A 16,230-nucleotide genomic window follows, 5' to 3' on the forward strand; every position below is an offset into this window, starting at 1 on the left:
CTAGTTCTTTTAATTGTGATGTTAGAGTGTCAATTTTAGATCTTTCCTGCTTTCTCTTGTGGGCACTTAGTGCTATAAATTTCCCTCTACATACTGCTTTAAATGTGTCCCAGAGATTCTGGTATGTTGTATCTTTGTTCTCATTGGATTCAAAGAACATCTTTATTTCTGCTTTCATTTCGTTATGTACCCAGTAGTCATTCAGGAGCAGGTTGTTCAGTTTCCATGTAGTTGAGCGGTTTTGATTGAGTTTCTTAGTCCTGAGTTCTAGTTTGATTGCACTGTGGTCAGAGAGACAGTTTGTTATAATTTCTGTTCTTTTACATTTGCTGAGGAGTGCTTTACTTCCAATTATGTGGTCAATTTTGGAATAAGTGTGATGTGGTGCTGAGAAGAATGTATATTCTGTTGACTTGGGGTGGAGAGTTCTATAGATGTCTATGAGGTCCGCTTGGTGCAGAGATGAGTTCAATTCCTGGATATCCTTGTTAACTTTCTGTCTCGTTGATCTGTCTAATGTTGACAGTGGAGTGTTGAAGTCTCCCATTATTATTGTATGGGAGTCTAAGTCTCTTTGTAAGTCTCTAAGGACTTGCTTTATGAATCTGGGTGCTCCTGTATTAGGTGCATATATATTTAGGATAGTTAGCTCTTCCTGTTGGATTGATCCCTTTACCATTATGTAATGGCCTTCTTTGTCTCTTTTGATCTTTGATGGTTTAAAGTCTGTTTTATCAGAGACTAGGATTGCAACCCCTGCTTTTTTTTGTTCTCCATTTGCTTGGTAGATCTTCCTCCATCCTTTTATTTTGAGCCTATGTATGTCTCTGCATGTGAGATGGGTCTCCTGAAGACAGCAGACTGATGGGTCTTGACTCTTTATCCAGTTTGCCAGTCTGTGTCTTTTAATTGGAGCATTTAGTCCATTGACATTTAAGGTTAATATTGTTATGTGTGATCTTGATCCTGCCATTATGATATTAACTGGTTATTTTGCTCATTAGTTGATGCAGTTTCTTCCTAGGCTCGATGGTCTTTACATTTTGGCATGTTTTTGCAGTGGCTGGTACCGGTTGTTCCTTTCCATGTTTAGGGCTTCCTTCAGGGTCTCTTGTAAGGCAGGCCTGGTGGTGACAAAATCTCTAAGCATTTGCTTATCTGTAAAGAATTTTATTTCTCCTTCACTTATGAAACTTAGTTTGGCTGGATATGAAATTCTGGGTTTAAAATTCTTTTCTTTAAGAACGTTGAATATTGGCCCCCACTCTCTTCTGGCTTGTAGGGTTTCTGCCGAGAGATCTGCTGTCAGTCTGATGGGCTTCCCTTTGTGGGTAACCCGACCTTTCTCTCTGGCTGCCCTTAAGATTTTTTCCTTCATTTCAACTTTGGTGAATCTGGCAATTATGTGTCTTGGAGTTGCTCTTCTGGAGGAGTATCTTTGTGGCGTTCTCTGTATTTCCTGAATTTGAATGTTGGCCTGCCCTGCTAGGTTGGGGAAGTTCTCCTGGATGATATCCTGTAGAGTGTTTTCCAATTTGGTTCCATTTTCCCCCTCACTTTCAGGCACCCCAATCAGACGTAGATTTGGTCTTTTGACATAATCCCATACTTCTTGCAGGCTTTGTTCATTTCTTTTTCTTCTTTTTTCTTTTGGTTTCTCTTCTCGCTTCATTTCATTCATTTGATCCTCAATCGCTGATACTCTTTCTTCCAGTTGATCGAGTCGGTTACTGAAGCTTGTGCATTTGTCACGTATTTCTCGTGACATGGTTTTCATCTCTGTCATTTCGTTTATGACCTTCTCTGCATTAATTAGTCTAGCTGTCAATTCTTCCACTTTTTTTTCAAGATTTTTAGTTTCTTTGCGCTGGGTACGTAATTCCTCCTTTAGCTCTGAGAGGTTTGATGGACTGAAGCCTTCTTCTCTCATCTCATCAAAATCATTCTCTGACCAGCTTTGATCCGTTGCTGGCGATGGGCTGTGCTCCTTTGCAGGAGGAGATGCGCTCTTATTTTTTGAATTTCCAGCTTTTCTGCCCTGCTTTTTCCCCATCTTTGTGGTTTTATCTGTCACTGGTCTTTGATGATGGTGACGTACTGATGGGGTTTTGATTTAGGTGTCCTTCCTGTTTGATAGGTTTCCTTCTGACTGTCAGGACCCTCAGCTATAGGTCTGTTGGAGATTGCTTGAGGTCCACTCCAGACCCTGTTTGCCTGGGTATCAGCAGCAGAGGTTGCAGAAGATAGAATATTGCTGAACAGCGAGTTTACCTGTCTGATTCTTGCTTTGGAAGCTTCCTCTCAGGGGTGTACTCCACCCTGTGAGGTGTGGGGTGTCAGACTGCCCCTAGTGGGGGATGTCTCCCAGTTAGGCTACTCAGGGGTCAGTGACTCACTTGAGCAGGCAGACTGCCCCTTCTCAGATCTCAACCTCCGTGTTGGGAGATCCCCTGCTCTCTTCAAAGCTGTCAGACATAGTCGTTCGCGTTTCACAGGCTTCTACTCCTTTAGCTGAGCCCTGTCCCCAGAGGCGCAGTCTACAGAGACAGGCAGGTTTCCTTGAGCTGCTGTGAGCTCCACCCAGTTCCAGCTTCCCAGTGGCTTTAGTTACCTACTTAAGCCTCAGCGATGGCGGGCGCCCCTCCCCCAGCCTCGCTGCTGCCTTGCGGTTAGATTGCCGCAGACTGCTGTGTTAGCAAGGAGAGAGGCTCCGTGGGCGTGGGACCCTCCCGGCCAGGTGTGGGATACAATCTCCGGTGTGCCGGTGTTACAGCGCAGTATTGGGGTGGGAGTTACCCGATTTTCCAGGTGTTGTGTGTCTCAGTTCCCCTGGCTAGGAAAAGGGACTCCCTTCCCCCTCGTGCTTCCCAGGTGAGGCGATGCCTCGCCCTGCTTCAGCTCTCGCTGGTCGGGCTGCAGCAGCTGACCAGCACCGATTGTCCGGCACTCCCGAGTGAGATGACCCCAGTACCTCAGTTGAAAATGCAGAAATCGCAGGTCTTCTGTGTCGCTCGCGCTGGGAGTTGGAGACTGAAGCTGCTCCTATTCGGCCATCTTGCTCCGCCCTCCCAACAGGGTCAATTATAATGTAGACTATAGAGGACCCTAGTGTCCAAGGCACAGACATGGAAATTTAGCAGTGGAGGATGTTGTTTTATCAAAAAAAAAAAATAATAATAAAGTGAATGAATGAGCTTAGTGACTCAGCACTTAGTGATTTAGTGATGACTTAAATCACTACCTACTCTGAGCCCAGTAGTGTGCATGAGACACATCAAAAATATCCCTTGTTTCTGAATGCTTCCAGCCAAGTTTCTCACTGCCTACTGCTTAGGTGAGGGGCTAGGAGGAGGAAGGTTCAGTGACCAGTGACCAGGGTGCAAGAGTGAGGAAGTTGACACCTACTTTTGTGACACAGAGCATATTAGCATATTGCATTCTTTGCATCAGGCTATGCCAAACTTCTGGAAGAGACAATTTTGAATTTGTGAAGAGGACAGTCAGGATGATCCCTGGTCTCACGTCCCTAAGGAATCATTTGCCAGGAAGTCATCATGGATGGATAGAGGCAGCACCAAGTGAGTTCTTCAGTCCCCGCTCAGAATGTGGCCACATTCTGGTGAGTCTGTGAGTGGTACAGGGTAATGATCCCTGCACTGTGCAGGAATCTCAGCACCTCATTCCAGTGGATTTCTGCCCCCTCCTCTGGGATAGAATGTGTGTCCACTCTCTCCAGAGCCATCCCCTCCAGCAGCAGAGCCAGAGCTCACAAGGGTATCTCCCACTTCTAAGAGCTGTTTTTCATACCCACTAGACGTTTTTTGTTTTGTTTTGTTTTGTTTTGTTTCTTGAGACGGAGTCTCACACTGTCACCTGGGCTGGAGTGCAATTGCACGATTTTGGCTTACTGCAAACTCTGCCTCCCAGGTTCAAGCTATTCTCCTGCCTCAGCCTCCCAAGTAGCTGGGATTACAGATGCCTGCCACTATGCCGGGGTAATTTTTTTTTTTTTTTTTTTTTTGTATTTTTAGTAGAGATGGGGTTTTGCTATGTTGACCAGGCTGGTCTCGAACTCCTGACCTCGTGATCCACCTGCCTTGGCTTCCCAAAGTGTTGGGATTATAGACATGAGCCACTGCGCCTGGCGTAGATGGTGACTCTTAAGTGCTTGGACAGTTGCTATCTCTCTGACTTTTCCTGATCAGCCTTTTTCCGTGCCCACACACATTTTATTACCTTTGCAATCACCAGGAACCCATGATTATCTCTTGTTCCAATCATATCCATGAAGTCATTTGAAGCTGATGGGTGCATGGCAGAATATCTTTTGTGACCCCCAGCCCACCCCACATATAAATACGGCTACTTGCAGACACCTATTTTGGAGATACTTAAAAGGTTTATAAATATCTGAAAAGCTGTTTGACATTTTCTGACACAATATTCTTTGCCACTGGAAGGTTCTATTATACACATTAAATATGAGAATACGTATTTTTCTTTCTTACCTTCACTTTTTATAAAAGGTTATGCTGATGTAGAACTTACTAACAACAAAAAAAAATCTTCCTGATGAAATCAGGATAAATAATTCCACACATCATCAAGTGGAGAGAAAGACTTTGAATTGGTTTCCATGGAAATCTGAAGATGAAGTAAAGGAATAATTTCAAGGCAGAGCAGCTGAACTGAAGATAATGGTAAAATAGTTTGATAAAGGAAATAGAATAAAGTAATCAAGAAGACTCCAATCAATTATTCCTTTTTGTTTACCTTTAGGTGATTAATTCGTCTGCGTTTATTAACCTGATGAGATTAAGCAGGCCTTCCTTGTGATTTATTTCGTAATTGTTTCCAAGGTTTGACATAAGCTGTGGAGTTATTGAAGGTGGGGATTTAAATTCAATTACTCATGAAGCAGGTGGTGCTTCTTCTGAAAGAATATCTGAATTCACGGCCTTCCCATGTAACATTATGAGTGAAAATTATTAATTCATCTGATAGTATCTCCCAAAGACTTTTAGAAGTCATTTGGCATCCACATACTTCACTAAAAGTCAGCAGCTTCAGAACTGAACATGTAATGAAGAGAATTCAGTGCCTGGAAAGAAATGATTTTATTTTAAAGACTATATATATATATATCTTCTAAACTAGAGGCCCCCTTGGGGCCTGGGCTGTGGTGCTATCATTAATGGAATCCATGAGATCAAGCTTTGAATGCCAAAAGGGTAGCTTTCTTTGAACTTGACCAGTGGTTCCCACTCTCTACCTTTAAAGGGCACAACTGGATAAGATCATACTTTGACAGGAGAGAGAGAGAGAGAGAGAGATTGGCCGGGGGTGGGGGGGGGATATGCAGGCTGGCCTTGAAAGTCTTTAAATGAAGTGACTAATTGCTTTTTGTCTCTGTGGTCCTTGTTGTGTATATGTTTTCTGTTCTTTCTGTGGGTATAGTAAGGATAAACGGGGTTCTCCAAACACTAACGCAGGCGCCAACTCTCCGTCATCCACAAAGACCCGGAACACATCTAAGAGTGGGAAGTAAGTGAAAAGTGCTCCTGTACATCTGACATAGCTGTCAAAAAGTCAAGTGCTGTCCGCCTTTTGTCATTTATTAATATTCATCCAACAAAGATTTGTGGAGTATCTTCTGTATGCTTCCCACTGGGCTTGTCACTGGGGAATTGAAACGAGCAAGGCATGTGTCAGTAATATCGGGTGCATGAAGGACTAGGGAAGAGGGAGGAGATGGGAAAATCAGGAGATGACTCTGGAAAGATAGCTTAGGGCTGACTGTGAAGGGCAAGGACACAAGTCCATAAGGGCAATGTAAGAGTTGAATTACAAGTTTGAAGAATTAAAGCAGCAGCAGCAGCAGCAGCACTGATTTATGACTTACAAAGTCCATGAAAACCTGTCTTGATCCATACACTGAGGTTTAGGCTTGAGTTAGAAGAATCTGGTAAGCCTTTCCATAAATTTCCTGGTTTAAGTACATTTATGTTTTAACCATATCACTGATTTACATGATATGTATATTCTTTTCCTAGTTATTAACATGCACCAAGTCCTACATGAAACTGTCTTCTTGGTATTACCAAAACTTGTATGGGCTGAATATTTGCGATATTAGATTGACCTTTTTTGGGCTTATTCCAGAAGACAACACCAGCTGATCTCTCCCTTTGGCTTCAGCAAATTGTGGCAAACTCAGGCAGTGTGATCCCATGCAGATGACATACCTCTAATTAGACACTTCCCTTTGGAAGTTGCTTCAGCCCTGTGGTGAATGACTCCTCTGAAAGCTCTCTCTCCAGGGTGTGGGGCATTGTGACAGGTAGAAACACAGTCCAGAAAGAGCACCCAGCCTGCATCTAGGAGAAGATGAAAGATGCCTTCATCATGCTAAAAGCTCTAATCTAGCAATAAGATATGTCACTACAAGAGCACAGCTTTGCAATGAAAGGTGAATTTGTAATGGTCATATATTTTATGTATTCTGCATTGGACCATAAATGCTGCACTTTGAATATGATCTTATATTCAATTCCCAAAGCAAAAGATCTATTGGCTGCCTTTTTTTCCTTATTTTCCTCTGAATACCATTTCAGGTTTGCATATAAAGTTGAATACGAGCTATCTTGCAGAATATAAAAAACGGTGTTAAAGACATAAAACTAAATCTCCAAGCAGTTAGAACTCATTTCAGTTATTTATTGCTGAGCACCACAATCAAAATGCTGTATAAATTATGAAGGAAGGGAATTGATGCACACATTCCCAGGCAGCTGAATGTTTTCAAATTAGTCCCAATTCATTGTTAACACGCACTCTCAGTTAACAGGGATGGCATTGCAGAACTTCTTTTAACTCCATGCTTACGACAATGGCAGACCCTACCTGGGCACCTTGTACCTACCTGTCACACCAACAACCACAGGGCACAATCTCCATCTATTAGACCCTGATGTATAATTATGGATGTTTGTGATTTGCTGTTGCCTTTCCAAAGGGGCCTTCCCTTGTTTCTTTTGACTTTGCAGGAGTTCACTCTCTTACTTTTTGAGTGAAGAATCTCCGTGTGAGCTACAAAAGGAGCAATTGGTAGAATCTGAGTTAAGATGACATAGAGAATGCATACCTAATACCATACGCAGGTTTTCAACAGTGGGAGCCCTGAATAAATACATTCTTAAGTAGATAAAAATGATCTATATCTCACTTGCCATACTTGGACACATCCCAAGCTTCTGCCATGGTGAAGGGTCTCCCTCTTTGCACATTTTGAGCTAGGTGTCTTTTACTTGTCACGTATAGTGACTCATAGGCTGAGCTAGTTCTGAATTCTTCATTGTTTTTGTTGGTTATTAGTGAAAAATTACAAGTTATCCGACATGCTCTTCCTAGATATGTGTGCCAGGGTTTCTTGCACTGTGCTCCTTCTCTTAGTCCTCTCCCATCAGTTTTCAGGAGATTTTTCCTTTTTTCCATTACTGGACATTTTCTCCTTCTCAGGATATCATTTTCAACAGGAGCAGTACTGACCTTCTGTGCATATGGTGAGACTGTGAAGGGCATTTTTCACACTTTATAGAACAGCGCCTGTGGATGTTTAGGCACTGTGTTCTAGTTCAGAACTGTGTTGCCAGTTCCTGCTGAACTGTCTATGCATTTCCTTAGCTTTGGTGTGTGTGGTGGTGAGGGGGGGATAGGTAGATGTCTCCACCCCAAGGCTTTTCCCCACGGTGTATTTTCACAACAACCAGCACAGAGGATGCCATGTTGTGATGTTGTTTGACCTAATGACAATAGGATATAGAGCAGTTTTTAAGAATTTCCCTATGTTCTTTTGAGGCCAGACACAGGCTGGGAGATAGAAGGAGGGTTCTTTTCTTCCCTGGAAAGAAATTCAGTCTTCTCTGTTTTTGAAGAAAACAAAAATGCAAAAGTCAAGCTGCCCCAAATATGCATCGTGGCTAAAAATAAGGAATATGTGTTCACTGAGTGTTATGGGCCAACCTGTGTCCCAAGCACTTGGTACATTTTGTCTTATTAATCCTTGCCTACCAAAAGCTCATGAAACAGGCACTATTATTTCTGTTGCACACACGAGGAAATTGAGGCTCCAAGAGGATAATGATATGCCCACCTGAGGTACCCAAATAAACAATTTTGGTAAAAAACCTTGTTTGGCACCAATAATAGTAATAATAGTAGTAACTAAAATATATTAAGCATCTACTTTGTGCCATTGCACTAGACTCTGGAGCCATATAAATATAAAATACTATAGGTACCCTCAAGCACCTCACAGTCTTAGTAGGGAGGATAGAGGATGACATCGTGGTATTTAAGTCCTACAAGTCCTAGCTGACACCAGGGTTGGGGTGGGAAATAGGTCATATGGGGATATCAATAAAGGCTCCTGAGGAGCAATCCCTGAGCTCTTTAATGTTATCCATTTACCCTTCAGGTAGCAAGGTTAGGTCAAAGGAAGAAAATGCAAGTCGGTCGCTCCAGAGGTGCAGAATCCTCTGTGTCTTGGTCAGAAAATGCTGGAGTTGTGGATTAGGTCAAAGCTAAAATGGAATGCCTAATTCCACCATTTTCCGACTTTCAATCCATTTGGAGCCTACTGAGATTCAGTGTAGCATGCTAAGTCGCTTAGGAAACCTACAGCTTGAATGTTGCATCAGTTCTGCTTGCTCTATTTCATTGCCTGGATGTGAAGCTGGGTAGCCAGCCCTCTGTTTCAGGGAGGAACAGATGGAATGGGATATGTCTGAGCAGCAGAGCCAGACTACCCTGGAAGTGACTTTCAGGGAGGTGCAAGCAGTTTCTTCTATGCCAACAGTGAGCCAAATTGACAAGACAGAAAAAAAAAAAAAATTCAGTGCAGAACTATGTCACTGAGATCAGGAAGCACTGGTTTTGCAGAGGCTGACCCATGACCAATCAGGCCAGACCATTGCATTTAGCCTCACATATGGTTCCGTTTGGTAATGTGAACCTGTTATTCTGGCCAACACAGCAGACCACCGTCAATCCATTTGCTGACCCATTTGATTATCCCCAGAAAGCACTTAAACTGTCAAAGCTGGGTGTGTGTATTAGCCACCAAGAGCCTTTATAATGTTCATTTGGTATTGGAACATTTTCATACTTTACATGAGACCAGTTACTTTGCTGAACACAAGGACACTGAGACTCAAGAAAGGTAAGTCACTTTCCATGAGGCACACACCTAGCTACTAGCAGAGGGCAGTCTAGACTACTGGTCTTCTGATACTTGTCCCATGATCTTTCCACTGCAATGTATGCTACAATTCTTCTCCCAGAGAGCAAGATACTTCATCTAATTGCCAGATCTCAGGATGTCCAGTCAGGCGCTCTTCCCTCTTTTTGTGTGGACTCTGAAGCTACTGTGAAAATGGAGACCTTTGGAAAAATTAGAATCATCCTACTTTTTAAAAAAACGTAGCAGTAGTGGTGATGAAAGGAAAAAGCATGTACTTCTCAACTGCTTCATTTTTTCCTCTAAAATAATACCATTCTGGTTCTATTTGGACAGCTACCTTTCCTCAACAGTATTGTTGAGCCATCTCAAGCCTCTAATATACTCCATCAATGAAGCAATAGAGAACTCATATATCACTACAGCTATTCTCCCTCGAATCAGCCAACCAAAGCTGAGGAGATGCAGATTACATAGGTAGATAGATAAACAGACACACATACATCTGTATCTATGTATGACATTCGGAGGCATCCATTTAAAAATTAAATTTTCCAAAGTTGAGATGATGATGGAACTTGATCACTCCTCTCAGTCTGAGATGTTTTTCAGATAGGCTCAGGCTAGGGAATAACAAGGACTAAGTCCAGTTTTCAAGTAATAGTGAAGGCCACAAATATTATGGGGCCAGGGCAGAGCAACCAAGCACAGTGCCTGGCAAATGATACTGTAAATGTTGAATTAAACACTATAAGTGATGGGTTAAATGAATTAAACTAGGGGAAGGAGGGATATTAAAATGGGGAAAAAGAAGTTATATAGAAGGGGAATATGAGATGATCAAGTCAAATCCTGCTTACTCCACAAACCTACTTGGAGCTGACTCTGGTAGCAGATGCCACAGGAAGACCGGCTCTAACTTGTCTTTGCCAGAAGTATCTCATAGTGAACGAACCTGTTTATCTATTCGGTAGTATCTAGATGAGAGTAGTCAAGAGCGCATAGCTTCATAAATAAACTAAACATACCAGCACCCCTGTGCTTTTGGCTGGCAGGAGCCAAACGAAAAACTTTTCTACTTTAGAAAGATAAAGTGAAGGCCGGGCATGGTGGCTCACACCTGTAATCCCAGCACTTTGGGAGGCCGAGGTGGGCAGACCATGAGGTCAGGAGATCAAGACCATCTTGCCTAACACAGTGAAACCCCATCTCTACAAAAATACAAGAAATTAGCCAGGCATGGTGGCATGCACCTGTAGTCCCAGCTACTCAGGAGGCTGAGGCAGGAGAATAATTTGAACCCAGGAGGTGGAGGTTGCAGTGAGCCGAGATTGCACTGCTGCATTCTAGCCTGGGTGCCAGAGTGAGACTCCGTCTCAAAAAAAAAAAAAAAAAGAAAAGAAAAGAAAAGAAAAAAATGAAAGATAAAGTGAAGTCTTGCTTGCTCTGTTTGGACTCAGCATCATGCAGTTTCATGTTTGGCTTCAGCTGTTTCTGTGTTCATTGCTGGAATCAGAGTCCTGTATATTATATCATGATTGTGTTTTTTCCTCTAATTGAGAGCCATGTATTTTTTCTAAGACATTAGGTCGTGACTGTTGCTAACCCCTACTAATTTTGCCACTGTGTGTGTATGAAAGTGTGTGTGTGTGAGTGTTCTCTTCAAAATGGTTTTGTGTTGCATGAACATAGCAATCCAATGGCCAAGTACTTGACTTTGCCAGTAATTGCTGTGGTTTTATATGATGATGTCAATAGTTCCTTAGTTTAGCTATTAGACTAAGTCTAATATCACAAAAACTTGTGACAAATCAAAGCATTAATATTACTGCTTATTTTTTCTTTCTTTCTTTTTTTTTTTTTTGCAATTGCACCTTTGTAGAAAAAGACGAATGACAAAAGCATAAACTGATGTCAGAATGTATTCCTAAAGATGACTTTTAGTGGAGTGTGCTCGAGGGTGAATTCATTTGTAGCCTAACTACGTTTTCCTTCAGTAGGCCCCCATAGAGAATAGTGTGAGACCTTTGATCACAACAAAAAATTCCAGTTTATCCCAGAAAGTACATTTATTAATAAGGCAGGAAAGTAGCCTAAGCCATTTGAAAAAGACTTTGAATAACAGGGGATAAGTAACATAGGCTGGACATACTTTGATATTTAACCTAGTACTAATCAGCTGTGGCAAAGGGCTGTCCAAAGATATCTTTAAATAAATTAGGCAGCCTTTTGTGTATTTGAAAGAATATCAGCTTTGGAGTCAAATAGACCTGTATTTTGAGTCCTGACTCTACCATTCATTAACTTTGTACCTACTTCATTGAGCTGTTGGTGAGGATTAAATGTCATAAAGTAAGTAAGGTTTTCACAGTGCTTGGCGCATGACAAGCACTCAATAAATGTCAACTAGTGATTATGCTTGTTTCAACTGCCAACGTATTGCACTGGGGGACAGTATGACCTGGCCAGTCTGATTCTGATGAGCTCTGGTTGGCTCAGTTTTTCTGGTTATCTGCTTTTGTCAGTTACTGAAATGTGGAAGCAAAAGCCCCAGCACCGTAATAACAATATAACATAATAACATAACATAAGCAGTGCCCATAGATTAGATGCTACAAGAAATGAGTAACAGATCCAGGAAGAAAGAGTCCGGCAATGGAAACGTTTCTTAGCAAGTTCACATGCATCTCTGTGATGGTTAGGATATATGGTACACTTCGTGACATAATAAATCCCCCCCAACCCCACATATGTGACTTTCCATGATGGTCATGCTTCTATAGCTTAGTCAAGAAGAGTGTTCTGTTAATCAAGCCTTGAAAAGCAGGAACCATTTTTGTCTCCCGCCAACTGCCATACAAAAATCACGTAGGCAATGTGCTGCTGCTCTCTAGAACAGGGGTCCTCAGTGACTATTTTTCTGCCTCTGTGTCATACATGGCTGAGAATTCTCACTTATATTGCTCTAGCAGAGTTCAGGGTTCTGTCCAGTTCCCAGGTACTGTCTGGAATTCCACTCCTCTCTCTCCCTGTTGGGAAAGACTAGGAATGCAAAGAAGAGTGATGTTAAACAGTACGCTGTTTTTTCCAAGTAATAAAAAGCAAATCTCTCTCTCTCTCTCTCTCTCTCTCTCCTCTTTCCCTTTTCCCTCATCTGTTTGTTCATTGATCTATGAATTCTTCCACCCCATTTTTTTTTTTTTTTGGCTCTCAACTGAGCTTTCTCTGAACTACCTTGGTACCTTTCTTGAAGATCATTTGTGTATGTATTTGGGTCTATATCTGGACTCAGTGTTATTCCATTAATTGATAGGTTTATCCTTATGCCAGCACCACACTGTCTTGATTACTATAGCTTTATACTAGTACTGCAATTAGATGCTGTGAGCTCTCCAACTTGATTCTTTTTTCTTTCTCTTTTTTGAGATAAGACTGTCACCCAGGCTAGAGGACAGCGGTGCAATCACGTCCCACTTCAACCTCCCAAGTAACTGATATGACAGGCACATGCCACCATGCCTGGCTAATTTTTTTGTAGAGATGGGGTCTCACTATGTTGCCCAGGCTGGTCTCAAACAATCCTCCAGCCTTGGCCTCCTAAAGTGATGGGATTACAGGTGTGAGCCAATGCACCCAACCATTCTTCCTTTATAACTTGTTTTGGATATTGTATGTCCTTTCTATTTCCATATGAATTTTAAAATCAGCCTATAAATTTTTGCAAAAAGAAAAGGAAAAAAAGAAGCCTGTTGTGGTTTTGGCAAGGATTGCCTTGAATCTGTATATCAAATTTGGAGAAAACTGACATCTTAACAATATTGAGTCACCATGAACTCAGTGTATCTATCCATTTATTTGAGTTTTCTTTAATTTCACTCATCAGTGTTTTATAGTTTTCAGGGTACACTTTTCTCCTATTTTTTGTCAGATATATTCTTAAATATTTCACACTTTTGATGCTATGGTAAATAGTATTGTTTTATTTCAATTTCTGATTATTTCTAATAGATAATAGAAGTATAATTGATTTTTGTAGATTAATCTTGTATTCTACAAAACTTACTAAGCTCAGTCATTTGTTTTAGGAGCTTTTTTGGTAGATTCCACTGGATACTCATTGAATATTCAACATAGATGATTGTTGTCTGTGAATAAAGACAGATTTATTCTTCCTTTTCAATATGGGTATCTTTTTCTTCTTGCCTTATTGCACTGGTTAGAGCCTTTAGTACAGTGTTGAATAGTGATATGGTTAGTGATATGTGTTCCCACCCAAATCTCATCTTGAATTGTAATCCCCATAATCCCCATGTGTCAAGGGAGAGACAAGGTGGAAGTAATTGAATCATGGGGGTGGTTTCCCCCATGCTGTTCTTGTGATAGTGAGTTCTAACAACAACTGATGATTTTATAAGGGGCTCTTACCTCTTTGCTCAGTGTTTCCTCCTCCTGCCACCTTGTGAAGAAGATGCCTTGCTTCCCCTTCACCTTCTACCATGATTTAAGTTTCCTGAGTCCTCCTCAGCCATACAGAACTGTGAGTAGTCAATTAAACCTCTTTCCTTTCTAAATTACTCAGTCTTTGGTTGTTCTTTATGGCAGTGTAAGAATGGACTAATAAAATAGCTGTGAGTTTTTTGGTGTGTAAATAATTTCCACCCACTTAAGTTTGGAAAAAGACACATACAATAAATAATGGAGAGATAGTTGAATAATGGAAGCATCCTCTGAAGATGCTATTTTGGGAACAAATGGTTGATCTCTGCCTTTACTGCATGGCCAAAGCTAGATTCCCATAGTACTGCACAGATATATTTCATCAGAGAAAAGTAGATCCTATTCATGGGGAGTGGGGGAGGTGGAGGAGAAAAAGTGAAAAACAAGAAGAAAAATAAACCCTAAAGTTCATAGAATCACATACACTCCTCTCATTATTCTCATTCTTTCATTCATATTCATTCTGTCTCCCTCCCTCTCTCTCTCGCTCTCTTTGTCTCTCTCTCCTTTGAAAGAGGTAGTATAGTATAATGGTTAAGACAGCAAATGCTGGAGCCTAATTACTGCTTTAAAAGCCTAGCACTGCCCTCGGCAGGTTACCTGATCTCCCTCTGCATCAATTTCTTCGCTTATAAGAAGAAGCTATTAGTAGTGCCTGCTTCATAGGGTTTTCTTGAGGATTAAATTCTTTCTTCATTCAAAAATTTTACTGAGTGCATAGTAGGTACAATATGCTACCCTAGGCTCTGGGGATACAGCAGAGAACAAAACAGGCAAAATTCCCTGTCCTTATGCCCATTATAATAGAGGGATACAGTCATTAAACAAGTACAAGATGTATTATTTTAAAAGGGAATAAGTCATAATTAGGAAAAAGCAGGGGAGAAGTATAAGGAATGGTGGAGGCAAGAAACTTGTAAATTTAAAGTAGTTGAGGGAAACATCACTAAAGGTGACATTCGAGGAAGGGTTTGATTTATATTAAATCAATTAATGCATGTAAAGAAATTGGAATAGTTCTTGACATACAGCAAAAATATAATACTTTTATGAATTATAATTCATTGAGTACTTTCTGTGTGTCCAACACTGTGCAAGGTGCTTTACATATTATCTTGTTTAATTATTATAATAGGCCTATAAAGTGAGGGTTATTAGCCCTTTCTACTGAGGAGGAATCTCAGAAGACATTGGCTTGTCCAAGGTCACATAGTGGGTGATAGGGCCAATACTCAGATCACATCTGAGCTTGTCTCACAAGGCTGAGTTCATCTACCCCTTCTGGAGACACCCTGCATGCTTAGGGACTGTATTAGACTAGACTTTGATTCACAAATATTAGAAGACTGGTCCTGCTACTGGAGGCCTCAGTTAGGTGGGATGAGATTGTATAGCTAAAAGCTTCTACAAGGGCTGTGGGGAGTGGTGAAATATCACCTTCTCTTTAGTGTTTCAACTTGAGAATAAGGGCAGTATTGCCTGGCACTCCAATACCAGCACCTGGCTCTGACACTTTCACTACTATGTATGTTGTGGGCAAGCAACCTAAGAATGGGAAGTGGGGAGGGCAGAAATAAAACAACATTATTGGTCAATAGCTGTTACTCCATTACAAAAGATGATTTGGGTTTTCAGGATGGTCGCTTGCTACAGTTTAAACAGAAAAGAAAAATGAGGCTGGACTCAGCTCACTGATGACTGAACTATAAATTTTGCTTGGAAAATGCTGGCAATGCTGTAAAATTCAGGCCACCATCTGTTAGTGCTTGCTTAAAGTAGCATTTGTACTGGATAATTAAGAAGTCACATGCATTTGAAGCACAAATCATCAGTGCATGGGTGCCTAGCATCCCTGGAAAGATTGTGGATGGTGAAGATGTTCTCAGAAGAATATCATGTTGCTTGAAGGATATATTTATATGAAATCACAGGAGCTAGTGTTTTGGATCACCTGAGTGGGGTTGAGTAGAGGAGGAGATGAGGACACTGAGGAAACAGCTTTCTTGAGTTGCCTGGATCATTTAATCAGAATGATCAACTGGCTAGGCCCATGCAGTCTGGCAGGCATAATAATATGTTTGGCCATCACTGTCTGCAAAGCTCATAGTGAATTGGGGGATATAAAGAAGAAGGGAGGCAAGTCTGGCTAGCCTAAAATTCCTAATAAGAAAAGAATTTGCTTATAAAGTACTTTATACTTTGCACCCAGCCTTCTCTTTTGTTATTTCATTTAATTAATTTTACCCACCGTCCTAGGAAGCAGGAATTATATCTACATCTTACAGATTGGAAAACTAAGGAGCAGGGAAATAGCGTGTTTTTGCCCAAAGCCACATGGATAGTAAGTGGCAGAGCCATGATTCACGCCAGGGCCCTTTTAACTCTAAATCCTAAAGTATTTTTCAGTCAAAGCACAGGGTGCTCTGATATTAGAGTCAAATAATTTTACGTACCTGACAAAAACATAAAAAAAGAAAAAAAAATCTTTCATACCT

General features: G+C 41.2%; 1 protein-coding gene and 1 long non-coding RNA gene across 3 annotated transcripts in view; one reads left to right on the forward strand and one right to left on the reverse strand.

Annotated features, from left to right (window-relative positions):
- Positions 1 to 16,230, forward strand: part of HS6ST2 (heparan sulfate 6-O-sulfotransferase 2) — a 375,611-nt gene that overhangs the window by 326,286 nt on the left and 33,095 nt on the right. Inside the window, exon 5 of one of the 2 annotated variants that reach the window (XM_023198906.2) lies at positions 5,458 to 5,544. The exons of the other annotated variant lie outside the window; for it this stretch is intronic. Coding sequence (XP_023054674.1) covers positions 5,458 to 5,544 — 87 coding nt within the window. The remainder of the gene's footprint in view (positions 1 to 5,457; positions 5,545 to 16,230) is intronic. 2 annotated transcript variants of the gene reach the window in all.
- Positions 4,775 to 7,009, reverse strand: LOC111531602. The gene is made up of 3 exons (XR_002728321.1): positions 6,923 to 7,009; positions 6,246 to 6,377; positions 4,775 to 5,101 (listed from the first exon to the last, which is right to left on the reverse strand). It is a non-coding gene; the product is annotated as an uncharacterized LOC111531602 (long non-coding RNA).

The sequence above is a fragment of the Piliocolobus tephrosceles genome, chromosome 12 (assembly GCF_002776525.5).
Source record: "Piliocolobus tephrosceles isolate RC106 chromosome 12, ASM277652v3, whole genome shotgun sequence".
Classification (NCBI taxonomy): domain Eukaryota; kingdom Metazoa; phylum Chordata; class Mammalia; order Primates; family Cercopithecidae; genus Piliocolobus; species Piliocolobus tephrosceles.